This window comes from Pomacea canaliculata, linkage group LG12, assembly GCF_003073045.1.
Source record: "Pomacea canaliculata isolate SZHN2017 linkage group LG12, ASM307304v1, whole genome shotgun sequence".
NCBI lineage: Eukaryota > Metazoa > Mollusca > Gastropoda > Architaenioglossa > Ampullariidae > Pomacea > Pomacea canaliculata.
Window position 1 is genome coordinate 3,028,354 of NC_037601.1, and position 17,593 is coordinate 3,045,946.

At 40.9% G+C, this 17,593-nt stretch overlaps 1 protein-coding gene across 1 annotated transcript in view; it reads left to right on the forward strand.

Annotated features, from left to right (window-relative positions):
- Positions 1 to 17,593, forward strand: part of LOC112576936 (ATP-dependent RNA helicase DDX1-like) — a 174,946-nt gene that overhangs the window by 32,269 nt on the left and 125,084 nt on the right. Inside the window, exon 18 of the mRNA XM_025259817.1 lies at positions 6,451 to 6,556. Within this exon, the coding sequence (XP_025115602.1) occupies positions 6,451 to 6,556 (106 nt within the window). The remainder of the gene's footprint in view (positions 1 to 6,450; positions 6,557 to 17,593) is intronic.

Here is a 17,593-nt window from a genome sequence, read left to right on the forward strand (position 1 = left end):
GCTTTTTTAACTCTAGAAAATTATAAACAAGAGAACACGCCTTAATAATAAACGCTTCCAGCTCTCCAATGACCTTTGACAACTAAAGCACATCTTTATATGCTTATTACTGTATCTCTCGGACGGAAAAGTGTTATTTATGGGAATTAACATCACACGAGGAACGAATACCCAGTCTTTTAAAAACAAATTTTGCACTCTGGTTAGCCTTTAATGGGAGCTCCATGCTGATAACTTCCCGACCGCAGCTAATAGCATGTCATAAAGAAGGTGCAGGGTAGTAACACGTGAGGTCTTTAAGAGTTCGCCAGCCAACAGCTCGTGCCACGTGTTCGCATTACAGGCTAGCAGCAGTGGAGGGCGCCCCGCCATAGCTAGACACCTCCGGCTACTCCATCACATGGGAGGCCTGCGGTAATTTTCATGACAGGCTGATGGACTCAGCTTTACGGCTTGGTCAGTGGCAAGGAGACTTTGCTGTATTGAATATGAGACTACAGAGCGTCTACAGTCGGGTGCCCTGGGCTTTATTTATTGGGTTTGCCAATGATGTATTGTCAGTGTTGTTTGATGTATAGATTTTCGATGCATCTTCAGATTGCGCCATCTAAACAAAACAATAAGCAGAAGATGTTAAAAAATGCAATTTCTCTGCAAGGCAGGGTGGGGTGTGGGGGATGCCATTGTTTTGTTGGAATTATGCAACGTTTTGCATGAACAGTCCTGTGGATTGTGATAAGCTGCCAGTGGGAGTCCGGTGGCACTAGGGTAAGGCACCGTGTCGCACTCTTGTTAATTTTGTTTTATTTCATTGCAGTCACCACAACACCACATGCACGCTTGAGGCATGACAGCAGACACCACTTATTACCAGCTTATAGCCGTGAAATAATAATGATTTTTTTTTTGCAATATAGTTTTTAATTCATATCGGGTATTTCTCAGTATTTCACTTGCCGTAAAGTACTCCCAAATATCACATTCTGAGAAATGAGTAATCATAAAAAGTACCAGAAAATCTCAATGTGCAGTAGAGTTTTTCTAACTCTCCTTAACACACAATCCTAGAAACCTAATGCAGTAAACTTGGCCGTTATTCTTAAATCTCCTATTGCCATTTGGACAGAATGATTGATTAAGTCTAGTTTATTTGCTTTCGCGTAGTTCAGCTTCATTTCCTTCGTGGTTTTGGGGCAAGATTGAGCTACGGTAACATTTTTAGCATCCGGCGAAACAGCGGCGACGTGCCTTTTCGGCGAAATGTCCTGGTGGTGTTGACGGCCTGCTGGCGTTAAAGTTTTATCGGAGTGCAATTTAAAAAAAGAAAAAGAAACGACCGAAAGCCAAAGCCTGAACGCCAGAAAGAGGTCAACCCTGGCGTCACAAATGTCTCCGGATATCCCTGGTCCTAAATCTTTCATTGGGTGTGGGTGGCTTTGGTATAACCTGTTACAGTTTTTGGCCTGTCTGGTAATTGGGATTTTGAAGAATTGTATGTCAAGGACAGAAAGGTCTTTCCCCCTCCCATCCATATTTCACACGCTTTTATCTCGTTCTGAGTGCATCAAAAGTCGACTTAAAATTTTTACACTTTGATAGACATTTAAGTGTTTTGACGCTTTTTTGACAATGGGTTTCCGCGTGCTGCTTTACCAGCAGTTTAATTCTGCCAGAAGCAGCTGATGATTGGGGATGATTGTTTGCCCAATGTCATCTTTCCATCTTTGCTAATGTGCTGAAGTGTTCAAGCGATGATTATCTGCCCTTACGTTTCATCCGTATTTCGCTTTTCCTTTTTTTAGTTTCCATTTGAAGCCCACCCTTCCCGAGCCCCTCTGCACACTTTGCTTTTGTATAATTTGGCTTCATGTTTTTTTTGTGTTTTGTCCTTGCTTGTTTCTTGTCTTTCCCTCGCGCACTGTGGCACCTGATTTTGAGATGATGCCACTCTGCCTGTCGCTGGCTTACTAAGGACGCAAGAGACAAGTCTCACAGTTTGTCCAACTTCATTTCGCCGATGCTTTGGGCATCACCAGGTCAAGCTCCCACATGCTGGGTCACTCCCTGTCGCTGCCGATGTCAAATGTTATTTTTGTGTGGAAGGTACTGTCTAAACTTTGTGTCGCATTGCCCGTGTGGTATATGTGACTTTCATCTTGCTTTAAAAAAAATATTTTTTAAATGAGAAGGCAAAGAAACAACTGTTGCGGATGAAATGACTGCGAAAGTTCAGAAGCCGTCAGTTGCATTCACCGTTTGTGGAGTAGATTGTGCACAGAACCGCCGCCATATGATTTGCCTGGTGATTCTTCATGTGGCAGATTTAGTTTGCAGTCCACGAGGAAGAAGCACCTCATGTTCTCGTTTTTTATCCATTACAAATGCGGAAATGAGGACAATTAAATCAGAGAAATCAGGAGGGGAAGCGATCGTGGCGTCAGCCCCACACTGAGCTACACGGAATGGAATGGCCACGAATTTCATGTGTTTCCTGCCCCACACATTCACGCGTGCCCAAGATGCAATCAGCTCGCAGCGAAGTAAAATTCAGCATTTCGCAGTCTGACTTTTTGTAGGATTAACACCCTGCAGAGACATTCTTCAATATTTCTTTAGGATGCCCCAGCACTTTTCAATAACAATTTGCAATTTATTAACTAGAAGTGGAGAGTAAGATTTATGTTGTCCTTAGATCATGTTAACCAAAACATAGCTGCTTGTGTGTCTTACTGACAAATGTTAATACCATTTTTTAAGAGTTTGTATATAAGTACATGTATATATAAACGTGCGTGAGAGAGAGAGAGAGCTTTTCTGAACTAAATTGACACAGTTGGATAATAAGGAGTTTAGGTATCAACAACGGAAAAGGTAGATACATTTTTATAAAGTCACAGTGTGCTTTCCCTGTAGACAATTTAAAAAAATCCAAATGAAAAGATGGGGTAAATATATCCCAAATACTGTTATATAATGGAAACACATGCTAGAGCTTGGATTTATGAAGGCACTTTATTTTAGAGATTTTTCTTCGGGCCGGCGCTTTAAACGACGACACGAGTGCAACATTTTTTTCTAATGATCGGGTTAAGTTAATTTTAAAATAATAATTCCAAAAACCTGAGTACATAATTATGCTTAATTTTCAAGATATAAGCTTTCAAAAATTGGTATTCTCACCTTCCACTAGGAAAGCAGGAGAAAATTGCTCTCCTACACTGGAGAGTTGTGTTGCATGTAAATGGCATTTCTAATAGCGAGTGTGGCTCAGTTCACCAAACCTTTGCCTGTCTTCGAGTCAGATGAAGAAACATCGGTCAGGTTGTGTTCAATAGGCGATTTTTTGATCAGAAAATAAAAGGACAGAGTTGAGCTTTATTTAGCAACTTCGATTAAGGTTAAAAAAAAAAAATTAAATAAATAAAAGGCCCAAACTGAATTCACTCGACAGGCTAAAATTAAAATTGAATGAGCAACAATTACAGACTATGCAGTCTATGTATTATTATTGGATCTCTGTTATTAAGTTGGCACATTTGAGTTTATTTTTCCATGTGTTTTATTGCTAATAATACATTTATATGTATAATAATAAAAATTGCACAGACAAATGAAACCAGGGGGTAAGAGGTTTTTGCTCTAGTGTCGGTGTTCTAGTAGTTGCAATCTGAATGGTAAAGGTATCATAATATTCAGCGGTAATTTAGCTTACTCGCAGATCAAAAGATGAATAGGAAGTGTATTTCGGTTTCTTTTTGAAAAAAAAGCACTTTTTAATCCGTATTTTCGACATTAAAAAACATACAAATATAAACACTTTTTTCATGTCAGGAGAAGGAAATATAAAAATTTGCCATTCTAATAAAATGCCACGACAAAGAAAGATTTCTTTTTTTAGAACCCAGTGGTGTACTTTCAGTGGATGAAATTAGGTTGCAGGTGGATGGCTACTGGTGACAGATTGTCTGTCAAGAAAGAAAAACAAAATTTAAAGGAATAGATAATCGCGACACAGAAGTGGAATCCAAGAAATATGTACCTTGCACTTTTGCGATCGTTCGCATTATGTTTTTTTTAAAAATAATTGTAGTTAATTTTTGTCGTTTGGGTAAAGTGTAATAACTAGGATAAAAAAGTCTCCTCAGTAACACATCAAAGTAACAGATGCTGTCTGCAGCCCTGTCTATCACGTAAACAAACTGGGGGCGTGGATCTGATGTTTCTTTCATGTGGAGGTTGAATGCTTATATCTTGCAAAATAGAAGAGTGTTATTTGCTTAGATATTGGGAATTAATGCATTTTATGAATCTAGGCCCATTCATCAACGAAACGAAAATCCAGTCTGGAAGGGGGAAAGGGGCTTTAAGCATATCCTTTGTAAGTGCTCTCGTTAGATCGACAGTTCCTAAAGCGATATAAAGGGAATTCGAAAGTCGTTATTTTGAATCATTTGAGTGTACCATGGGCTATCAGACATTAAAGGTGACGATATCAGAATAGTATATTGATATGGAAAATATTAAGAATCTGTTGTAAAAAAATAACGTATTAGTAACAGCAAAAAAAAAAAAAAGAGTTGCTGCAAATATGTGCTAAAGTTTCTTAATTGATCGATCCTCTGAACTAATAATTTCAAAACCCAGCCAATTAAAAAAAAAAAAGAATTTTTTTAAACAATTTGCCGCAAAGGAAACGGCAATAAGAACTACAGCGTACAAATAGGTGCAAATGAAAATGGAACACAGACACTGGTCAACACAGAAATTATTACTATTATGCGAGTTCGATAGACGAGTAAGGGAATTGCACTACTTTCAGAAGGAATGGACTCGCAGACAAAATGTAGCAGCTGGAGAGAAGAATATCTGGCACCTATCTCTGGTCGAGGCTCACAACATCCTGCTATACCACCCCTTCACATCAAACTAGGTTTGAAGAAGAACTTAGTGAAAGCCATGGACCGGACTTTGCCAGCTTTCCGATACCTGCATGAAAAAAATCCCTCGGTGAGGCAAAGATTAAAGAGGGAGTTTTAGTGGGTCCTCAGATTCGAGAGCTCTTTAAAGAGGACCAGTTCAACAACTTAATGCAGGGTGATGCGAAACAAGCATGGAATGCTTTACGCCTACTGTCTACAATCGTTCTCGGGAATGTTAAGACAGAAAACTACAAAGAAGACAGGCTGATGCAGTATCAGAAACTTGTTTGCAATATGTCTCTAAACACCCCTTCATTCCTAACTGGATTTCTTCCTGACAACTGGGGCATGATTAGTGATGAACATGGCGATCGTCTTCATTAACATATCACAACAATGGAAAAAAAGATTCCAGAGAAAATTGTCCACATACTGGCCGACTACAGTTGGACACTTCCCACAGATGCTCCCGAACACCTGTACAAGAGACAGGCAAAGAAATCTAAGACACAGTCTATGACCTGAGTTGTTACAGGTATTAACCACAGGTCAAATACTATTACCATGCATTTCGTAATGTACTCAATAATTATTGCAGATTACACAGTAGAGCCAATTTTTCAGTTTAATTGTTCTATTTCGTGTTGAGCGCATAAGAAATGATAAGAAATGACTAATTTTATTTCAGTAACATGGCTTTTGTAAACATTTGTTGATCATTGAAAGTTTATTACAGAAAATCTCTTGTTAGAAGTTAAAAAAAGACATTCTTCAATCTAAAGACACGTTACATCATCCTTTAGGGCCAACCAGAAAGAGACAGGAGCGATCGCTCTTGTTCCACAAATAACTGTCCTTTGTACGGAGGCCAACCACTCCGTGTGACCAGCAGGTGCTAGTCTCCAGACTGTGGGAGCAATGATTGATAGCTTAAAACCATCTCCCGGCTGCCAGACACGGAGCAAATATGATATATGAAGATGTTGGGGCTTTAACAAATAAGCTGGACCCAAGTGTGAGATGGCTTTCTTGGCAGCTGTATGCTAACATTCCCTTTAGGGTTAACAAACCCATAAACTTGTCAGTGTCTTGTTCTCAAAGGAAAAATATTATTTGTTTCAGTGAACATGCCCATTTTCGTTATGTACCAGTGTGCATCTTGTAAAAAACTTTAAAAGCAGAGTTCTGAGCCTTGTTTTCTACACAGTCTCAGCAGGCTGTTGTAACATTTTTTTTTTTTTAAGCTGACGACATGAAAAACATTGCAAGTGAGAAATTACACCCTCATAGCAACATGCCAGTCTCATTATCTCTCCAGGAGACGTAGTGCTTACAGTTTCTCTCACATTTCTCTTGTAAGGGCTGTCTTAATGTCAATCATTTTTTAAATTAGCAATGGGGAAAAAAATTTTGAGTAAACGTCGTAAACGTGCATAGGAAGGAGGAATAGGTGAGTGTGTGAGGGGAACCAGAACTCTGTAGCCGCTATATGTATGATTGATGGTGTCACTTCAACAAATGTATTGTGCAGGTTTGCATGGTCGATCCCAAGGTGGACACTCAGTGGAAGACTCTGCGACAACACATTGTCACCGATGGCGTTCATCAGAAGGACAAAATCGGAGGCGATACACCAGGTGAGTCACTGCGTGACATTTCTTAATTCCTTCTCTACTTCAGAGGCAACAAAAACAAAAAAAAAAAAAAAAAAAGCAAACAACAAAGCCCCCAAAACTAATATTGTGCTAGTTGCTTCCTTTTCGTGAAGAATCCTTGTAAACTGAAGAAAAATTATTGGAATACGCCACCTTCAAGCAGTCAGATGTAACTATAAAATAAAATGCTGTGCAGGAAATTAGCCATCTATCAAATACAGGTACAATAATTACAGGAGTTTATCTTAGACAAACGCACATTTGAAATATATTTATGTTTATTAACAATAATACAAATGGAAAAATTAACTTAACGCAGAAGAATCACTAATAATACAACGTGGACCGCATAGTCTGTAATTGTTGCTCATTAAGTTCTGATCTGGAGATCTACTTACCAGTCTGTCGAGTGAATTAAGTTTGGACTTTTTAATTTTGTTGACTTCAGACGAAGCTGGTAAATAAAGTTCAAATCTTTGGGGCTGTATTCCAAAATTAGCTGTTTCAATTTCTGATAAGAAAAATCGCTTCTTGAACACGGCAACCTGAGCGATGTTTCTTCATCTGACTTGAAGACAAGCACAGGCTTGCTGAACTGAGCCACTTTCTGTTACAACTTCTACTGGCGTGTAACAGAACTCTCCGGTATAAGAATTATTTTCTTCTGCTTTCCTAGTGCCAGTTGAGAATTGCCGGTATTTAAAGGCATATAACCTAAAATTATGCGTAATTATATACTCGTATTCTTTGGAATTATTATTTAATTATTTTAATATGAACTTAACCCGATCACAAAAAACAGTTTTGCACTTGTGTTGTCCTTTTCAAACATTTGAGTTCCTTGCTGTCCTGATACCCAACCTATAAACTCACTTAAGAACACTATCTTCGCGCTCGTCTTAAACATGGGTTCCGAGGCGCCCGGCCTTTTGTGCTTTGACAGTTTAGCCGAGGCTGGTGGGTTTTCAGCCACCGATGCTCGTGACAAGTGTTCCGACGTCCGAGTGGCGCCGCGCGGATATTGCCGTTTTCATGACGCCATTAGATGCCTTTACGCATTGCCATCCGTCCATTTGCACTCCGCCGAGACAGGGCCAGCCAGCAGTGCGGCCACGCGCTCCACACGGGCGTCCTCTCACCACCACCAGCAATTAGCGGGAAAGGGGATGTCACCCCGCAAATTGGATCTACTCCAACGCCTTAAATTGCGTGCGACGTGATCATATTCGCGTTTTTTCTCTCTTGCCTTCTTCCGTGGAATCTTTACATTTTTTTTTTTCTGAGTGAAAGATTTCAGGAGAAAAATGAGACCATGCGCCAGAAGCAAATTTTAAGAGGAAGCAGAAAAACAAAACAGATTATTTTCGAAAGTAATTTCGCGTGCAGTTAACATTAAAACAATACTTTATTTTTCTTTTGTTATTTAAACCCAGGGGTTAGGTTTTTATGCTGCCTGTAATTTTTGGTAGGACTGTGTTATTTTTCCCCAAAAGAATGTAAAAGTTGTGCTAAAACATTTCAAGGCTGTGATTATTATTATACGTGATTATTACTGTCACTCACAGCTGACAATGATACAATATTGTCCCCGTATCCGCAGGGAATATGTTTCAAGACTTTCCGTGGAACCCAAGGGTAAGATAGAACGGTAGATATAATTGTAGCTAATAAGAACAGTGTAAATGTGAGAAGCAATGTGAAGATAAGTTCTTGGGGTTTGTATTTCACCATAGTACCGCCATGTTTTTGCTGAAGGCCTTCTGAGACCTAACAACTATTTAAAACTATTTCTTTACTTTTACCCTTTTTCGGGCCGCTCATGCTCAGCGGATAAGGGAGCACTGCAGCGCTTGTAACTCCCGTTATAACCATCGTCTACTCCACATACACACGCACTTAGTCCTGGCAATTATTACTGCTGTTCTTGTACTGCAAGGTCTTCATACGTCTCAGTCTCTCCACATTTCAAGTCCGCACTTGTGAGATAAGGTGAGTTGCAACTCTGAAGGCGAACACAGTGCGACTGTCCGTCGTCACTTCTCCACTCGGACCGCCAACCACGTAAGACGACGACGGCTCCCCTGGCGACAACGGGTATCGAGCGGTGTCCCCGTCCAGGGATGTCACGTGTTTTCTTCGACATCTGCTTGTTTATCCGACCGAATTGTTATGCAACACACACGCGCCAGGATGAACAACGCCCTCTACAGCCTCCAAACGAAGGACCTTTGGCGTTGAAAGGAGCCTGTAGATGGTCGGCTGCTGACCAAGTGCTCTGCTGGCGCTGGAAGCTCTTGGTCCATCCACACACAGGACATACATCTGGGGATAACATTGGAGAGCACACAACCAGTCGTGAATTAGCTCAGTGCGAACAGATTAGGATGACTCCTCCACATTGATCAATGACTAGATATCGTCCCGCCTTCAGGTAGCAGGGTGGAGAAGAAAGATTATTTGTTCCACCGTGCCGTATTGGTACGTCCCGCCCACCAAGTGTGACATGCCATCAGATGTTTTCTATCTGGGCGTCAGGTCTGTCAGTCGGTCGTCCCATGACCAGTACCTGTCGTTGGGGGAACCCAATCTTTTGGCTTTCGATGCTAAATTTTAGAGATAATTGCAGTATTTCAGTCCATCGGTTGAGCACAGGATTTCTTCCACTGAGAAGGTGGCCATTGCTTCTTCGGGTTTGTTTTTTCCCCCTCTATTCAAGGCCCTCTTTTTGTCACAGAGATATAGAATGTCATTTGTGACCTATGGCTGTTTCTGATTTCTTTGTCGCCCTAGAGCTTCCTAAGCTGTTGATGGTAGCACCTCTTTGATACTTCCAGCGAGGATGTCTTATATCACAGTCCACCAGGTTCAGTGCGGCGAATTTTCCTCAGTTGCCTTGAAAACTTCTGCAACCTTTGGGATTTGCAGCCTCTCATAAACTGAAGGCAAATCTTGGGGGTATTTTAAAGTCTTTTCGCTATGAGCTTTAGGTTCCTTAAGAAGAGCTGTCAGGACAGTCTGTCAGATGCAACAGTCGGGATGCCCTCACCCATCCTCCCCTCCCCGAGTCTGGCCGAGCGAGGGAACAGTTATCAGCGGGCCTCCCTGTCCTAGACGACCTCGCGATGGCTTTTGGCAGCCTCACCTTGCGTGGCGTTCTCACCAAGCTGCTCTCGGCCCCTAACGGCCGTCTACCTTACACAATACTCCTCTAACCACCTGTACACAGGGTCATTTTAATTCTCTAGCTGTGGACAAGTGGTCGATGTTTTCGTCTGGACTTTAACTGAGGAGATGGTCCCACTGAAAGTTACAACACGCCAATGTTAAGTGCATTCGCAATAGCATTCGTAATTTGATCATTATAATTTAGTCTGTTATTTAAAGAAAACGATTTTCCAACAAAATTAAAAAGCTTACGTTTAACATTTAATATGACTTTTGCTGTTTTGACTTCATACTCACTACATGGGGCGTGTGAAGTGATAGGGACCCACTACATTACAGAATATGTCTAGAGACTCCTCTCAATATACACGTGGAAGTAAAGAACAACTAGCGCATCCGCTTGCACCATCGACTCAGCATACCTCAGCATTATGTGAATTTAACCGTTCCTCTCTTATTTGAATCCATTTTTTTATTTAAAAGAATCACAATTTTGAATTATCAGAAGATCCGGAAATGTTCAGTGAAAAGCAGAAGAAAAACAAAGCATGAGAGTTGACCCAGATTCTGAGTGTCTAACGGCAGGCTTTTTTTTTTATACTCAAAAGCAAATTGAAGTCGTTGGATTTGACATAAATTTTTTCCAGATAATATCTCACTTGTGTCCTGGCTTTTTTTTCAAATTTCATTCACGTCTGCTACTATGCGAATGATTTAGTGTACTTGTTGCCAGTCGAACTAGACTGATTGACCAGAATTGAGAGAGTGCAGAACGTCGATGTTTTGTTATAAATATAGAGGCAAACATGTATTATTAAGGTTAAAAAGGTAAACACAAGTCTCACGTGTTTTGGGTCGTTGGGAGGGGGTGTTAGAGATTCTCAGGGCCAGCTTTTTGTGACAGCAGTGTCTCCTTTACCTTTCCCTTCCCCAGTCTTTTAACGTCTCGGGCACGCTGTTCTTTCTCTGCACGTGGCATCTGTTTACAGGGCTGGCTGCTTGCTGTAATATAGCCTCAGCTGCTGACACGGCGTAAAACACCAATTCCCCCCACCTCCCCAGTCTTTTAAGAGGCCAGTTACCTCATCAACAACCGGGTCAGCTGGCAACATCCGCTTTATGCGTGTCTCGGGCACTGATTATATGGTCTGATGGCGCAACGGTTAGTGCCTGTCATCATTACACTGAGGATTGGCTGTCCCGGATTCAGATCTCGTCTCATGCACGCTGTTGTTTTTTTTCTCAAGGGCATCTGTTTACAGGGCTGTTACTTTGCCGTGATATAACCTTAGCAATTCCTCCAACCATTCTCGGGCGCTGATGGTCTAACCGCTCGGTTCTGACTGTCCCATTATAAAGGTAAAGGTCGTTTTAAGTTTTCTTCAGTTTTCGTTGCGCCATCAATTAGTCGTCAGTATTAAGAACTTCCCACTGGACTGCAGTAGCCATTTTTGGTAGTAAATATTTATATCACCTATTTCATATCTAACCATCACTTCGATGTGTTTTGCTTACATGGTGACATGACAACCTGGTTTTGAAAGGGGCGATAATAGAGTCTTGAACAGACATGTTCTTGTTAGTGTTACACAGCAAACTGCACGTTGGTTTCACATGATATCCTTTAAAGTATTCCATCAGAGTAGAAATACTAATGCTGATGTTCCACATAGATCTTCGCACCAACCTTGCATGCGAACCATCTTTGAGGAAACAGCCATCGACAGCAGAACGGGGCTGATCTCCCTTTGACAGTGAAACAGCGTGGAGAGCGTCAGTCCGGTAATGGCTGTGCGTATTGTCTGAGGCTGAGAAAAAGAGAGATTTATCAAAATATGTACATGATTACTTTTGGAGATTATTTTGTTTAGTAGGCTGTATTCGTAGCCCGGAGAACTCCCGAAAAGAAGAGGAAGCGGGTGGGTTTTTTCAGGGTATAACGGATAAAGTAGTCATGTGGTATCCAAGGTTCAGCATTACGAAACGATTAGATTGAGTCTTTATTTGACCAGCATCTTCAAGTCTTATTACGGGCAATAATTTGGCCCGTTTGTTCGCCATCGAGATTCCTCAAAAGATTTTATTTAGGAGGCTTCGGCTGCTCCACTCACCGACCTTCTTTCGAGGAGTTTCGGCCTTTCGAAAAAGGAGACGAGTTGGCAGCCTGTTTCCAGTATTTCTTAAGCCTCTCTCTCTCTCCCTTATAGAATAGAATATTGTCATTGCGTGGCATGCGACACGAAGGGGGACTGAATCTTCCCCGTGTTGTATTTACCGGAAATGAGTTCTGCGGGAGGACTTTGGGACTTACCAAGGTCTGCTTTATGATACGGAATTTTCCTGTAATGAACATAGAAAATGCATGCATGTAAACGCCATGCATGTGTTTTGTTCTTGGGGGATTTTTGTTTCCGAGCTGGATTATAGGTATTTGTCAGTGTTTTCCAGCTGTGGCATTTGTGAACCTCCAGGAAACGACACGATTTAGGAGTATATTCGTGTAGCACCTCAGACATCTGGGTGAGATAAGACAGTATAAGTCTTCCTGGGCAGCATTTGCTTAAAATATGTCGGTTCTTTTTCGTAGCTGAGATATCCGTTTCTTCCATTTTTGTTCTCTCTCGAAACATGAGAATGTAATGGGAAGTGGAGAAGTGTGGCTTTTCAATCGCTTAAAAGAAACTAATATTCAAGTTTTGTAATTTATTTGCAAGACCTACTGTTGTAGTCCGTATTGTAACGCGCGGGTATGTATCACGAAAATGATCATTGTGAGAGTACGAGTGAGTTGAAATCAGTTATGGAAGTTTAAACAGGTAATAAAAAAAGGAAGATATTCAACGACATGAAATAATTGCTTCGACCTCAGCGACAGATGAACAAAAGATGCATGTGGAGCCTCTGTTGTAGACTAAAACATCTCGTTGTGTTTTTTTGTCTTGAGAAAGCCCCTAGGTCATATTAGAGTACATTTGCTGACAGCAGTAACATGTTTTATGGAAAGAGAGGAAGCAGAGGTTGGATACAAGTTTGTGCAGTCCATTATAAAGCTGTTGCTGTGAATTATATATTTATTACTGTTGTATTTGACCAGATGTCTTCACAAAACGCCGAGCGAACATCTTCGACAGCACCAAACTGGAAACGAGACAGTGTCAATGTAGATAGCAGTTTCACACAACAAAAGCGACAAAAATCCACACTAACTGTTATCTTAAAAATGTTGTAGAAGGACATTAATTCGAATTCCGCCCGTGGCAGCCATAAATATTATTGTATTTTATTCTTTTCATTAATTTTGGGGGCCTTTTTCCTATCCACTTCATCTTGATCACAAGTGGAGAATCGCTCTAGGCGACCACAGTTATTACATTATTTTATGTTCGAAGATGTGATTAACTGAACGAAATACAAGTAAAGTTAAATTTTTGAAAAAAGTGTCAGTTTTTCCCTCCGACCACACCAGAACCTTTGTGTATATGATAATAGCCATTAACTTTCTCACGCAGTAACACAGAGCGAGAAAGAGAGAGACGGGGTATAAGCATTTTCAGACGCAAAGCCTTCTAGGCATAGGAAAACAGTTCTTTGTTATAGGCACACTATGATATGTTGCACAAATGAGGCAGAATTTTTCTACAAAACATAACGATTTTTAGAGTAAGTATGAAGTGTTATTATACGCGTCTGATGTCTTTTTTTACTTTAGCAGACAGAATCAAGAGCGGCTGTAGTGGAGTGGAAAAGCCCTTCGAGCAAATGGAATGAAACATGGCGATAAAGTACAGCTTTATTCTTGCAGTCTCCGAAATGTTGGTCGCCTTATTTGCAAGGGACGTTTTTTTTTAAAGTACAGATTGGGTGAGAGAGATGGATTAGGGAGAAGGAGATTATGCACAGAAAAAATGGACGAGGGAGTAATAGCAGGTAATTACAGTATCAGAACATATTTGGTGTAAAAGTTGACGAAGATATGACCGAATTTCGCTGTCTGCCAGTGAAGAGCCTTTGAACAGAGATGCTTGTGGTACCGCTGCTGAGGCTGCGAATTCAAACAGGAGACGAGCTTTAGTCGAGGGTTTGTCAGAGGAGCAAACCTTTCAACGTGAACGCCGTCCATACTCACGGCCTCAGAGGACTGGAGAACTCTGTTGACCTCCGAGGTCGCTACCCTTTGCGCATGTGCGAGTTGGCCTTGTTTTCGGTCTTACTGTGAAATGGCTTTTTGCGTTTGGAGTGACCAAGTGCAGTTTCGTGTGTGCTGTCGTGTACTGGCGAATGCGTTTCTTTTACTGGAGCTGTGAACGTTTAATGTGTGTTGCAGGCAGCACGGTTTTCTGATAAAATGATTGGTACGGAACGACCTTTGTCAGGTTAGAAATCCAGCATAAGATCTGAAATTTTACAATTTCTACTGTTTTTCGCAGGAGTCTCAAAGGTACTCGGTCTTTTGGTGCATTCGGCTCTCCTTGATTTTGTTTATATTTTGTGGTCGTGCTTCAGTTTGATAAAAGTGTTGGACCTTCATGTTTACATGGGCTTCTGCTGCGTTTTCTTCCTTTTCTGGTTTCTCGGCAGTTTCATTTTCGAGGCGTTAATAACTGACATGAGTCTTTTAAGCGTGATATCTGTCACCAATCGGTTAGCCTTTATATGCACCAGCTAAAGTACTAATCGCCCGAGAATACTTTATTTTTGGTGTCAAGAAGAGGACCACGTCCCACTTGTGGCTGCAGCTAAGATGCTTCGCTTGATGTGCTTGTTCTTTGCATGGTCTGAAACACAATTAGCTCCGTCAACAACAAATGCTGCTGCAGCGTGATCCTGCTTTGTTGATTTATGAGAAAGGGCAGGAGTTTTAAAATCTCGAGATGCATGTTTATTTTGCTCAGCTGATGGAGTGGAGTATTAGAAACTCAAGAACACTGTTTACTAATTTGTAACTTTTAATATGCATGCAGTTAGCGGGAACGAGAGCGGTACTAAGACAATGTTTAGGTACGACACTTGCTTAAAATGCATTATGCAAGGAGAAAGAAATAGCATAGGAAAGCTGAGAAAATAAAAAGCTTTGAATTCCCTTGTAAAAATATGGGAATTGTGTGTGAAAACAGATGTTTTCAGTTTGGAAAGAACATTGGTGTTTATTTGCTGTGTGGAGATGAGAAATATTGGCCGATAGCTACGTAAGATGAAGTTTTGGCATCTGAAATTTGCGGAAAAACCACGAGAAGATGTATTTTTTCAGCACTCACGCACACAGTCTACAAGAAAGAGGGCAATGAAGATTATGTCGAATATAAAATTTACAGTTACAAAATTCAGAAGCTAATTTACCTTGGACTTTTTTTAAAAGTCTTATCAGCAAATTTATGAAATATGTTGCAAGTGTTCTTCTGGCTTTGCATCGATAACACCATGAGTCCTCAATGTAGAGGGACAGCTGGAAGTTCTTCTGCACCGATTGACCATTTGACTAACAGCTGTGCTGTTTACAATTACCTTAAAGGTCCCGAGATCAGTATGCTTGTCAGCCTGACTAAAATGAATTAATCAATGATGACTTGCGAGAATAAAAACCAGCGCGTTGTCTTGGTGACCGGGGTCAATCGACCAACCCGCTGTAGATTCCTCTTTGACCCCTTGGCGCACGCTTCTATTGAGACGAGGGCGCCGAGTGTCTGTGTGCGAGTTGCTGACGTTATTTACGGGGCACTCAGAATTTTAAATCGCCCACGTTTAATAAGGGACATTTCCACTATTTTCACCATGGAAGGTAATTGCATTGGTAATTTTGGACCAAAAGCGAGTTGGTAACCTTGAGGCTGCCTCACATTCGTCTCATGAGTATTAACGGTGCGCCTCTGGTGCCAAGACAGCTGCACAGTTTTACAAGCCCTCGTTACACACTTTAGACGGGATGAAGAAGGATGAGTTTAGGTGAAGTGTTGATACAATCTCCAATTGGGATCCAACACCTGCTTAGCCAGCGTGGCTGCGTCGTCTTTAGGGACCGGACTTCATGTCGATTATGTAACCCACTAATAACAGGCATGTTAAACCGAAAACATGTTTATGTGTTCCAAAACAGTGACAACTGGGGTCCATAGCTTTCTGTCGCGTTCATGATGGAAGCACACATTACGGTACGAGGGCAGAGGCTAATGGCTTGACGAACCTTTAAGTAGGTGACATTCTCGACATTAAGTCACAACCTTATCCTTCGAGGTGTTGTGATTAGGTCTGCCGGTGTCGGGTTCACCCAGAATCAATATCTACTTGATGACCTTTAATATAGCGTACAAAGGTTAAGGTTTTTACTTGCGAATATAGTATTAAACCAATGATTTCTAACGGGGAACCGTTCTGGATTTCTAGTTAATTCAGTCTTAAAGAACGGCCTGTGCCTCCAACAATGCAATGTTTTCTTTGTTGTTACTTCCCTCTTGGAAGCGCGTTATTTCAGCCATGTTTTTCTAGAAACTACTTGGGATGTTTCAGCTTAGCGGAGATCGGCCATTCCATTCCGCCATTGCGTTCCACTGGGTTGCATATTGGGATCGGACTGTCAAATGCACAACTATTCCGATATCAGGTGGCGGTTGTCTTCTATTAAAAAAAGAAAGCTTAGAACAAAACACAACAGAACAGCAACAACAAAATGTCTCAGCTTACACCGCTTCCACAATAGGGATTCATTTCGAAGGCCTTGCATGGCCGCTTTCCAGTTAAGCTTCCTTCTCAGTTGTACTCGTTAACATAACAGACTTTCCATTAAACATTATTGCGCAGAATAAGGAGTTTGTTTACATTGAGTTCCAGAGTTATCTGCCTTTATAACCAGTATTTATGTGTCGACTAAAATGACGAAAAAAAAAGAAGACCAATTTTGTGTGCAGAAAAGCGGATGCCCATTAAGGTTTCAATTTATTGAAGTTAATGTTCGAGTTAAAGCAGTTTGAGGCTTCACTATCGCCTATACAGAGAGCTTGGTCAGTAGGTTTCTTTATGGTTGACGAAACACAATTAGTCAGAACTGTTGTTAAGGATTTTTAAAGTTGTTTCTCTGGTCTACAAGCGAAAGTTGAACATCTTCAGAACAGATCACTTCCTAGACCTAATCATTATACTGTTTCAACCCGAATTCTCCAATATCTCTGATATTGTTTGCTTTATTATGCAGCATAGACAGCAGAAATAATTCAGTCTTTATGACTTTTTCACGTTTAAAGATGTACAAGACTGCAAACGTTTTACAGTGTCTGGAGTGAGCTCAGGTACACAAGATAAAATAAACGTCTCAAGATAAAACCTACGAACACCACCATGCTCACAATGAGGTTAAAAAGTTATTAAGTAATATTCATTGGTATGTTTGGGTTACCAAGACCAAAAGCAAATAGAAGAGGTAGGACCCTGTGCTCATTAGCTGTATTCATAGGTAATCATGTCACCGTCCTAACCCCTTTCTTTGTGTGGTGATGTTTGTAGACTTCTCTCTCCAGAAAGGTAGGGTGTTGTTTGTTCGCGAAGACATTCAAACACATAACTCTTATTGATAAATAGAAGCTGTATCAAAGATTGCTTGATTAGTTAACGAACCAATAGGCGTGATAACGAGACAGTATTTCTCTGTCGCTTGGTAGGAGCGATTATTATTGTTTAATTAATAAGAAATCGTTTGGTGTGATGTAGCGACTAAACACACAGGTATTATGATTGTTGACTTCGTAATTGTGGTTTTAAGTGTATATTCACAGAATGTTCTAGACATGTCACAAGCGTGTACCATTGCCACGTAACCAGTCGTTTAGGAAGTGTTCAAAACTGAATAAGAGAACTATAATTGCTTGG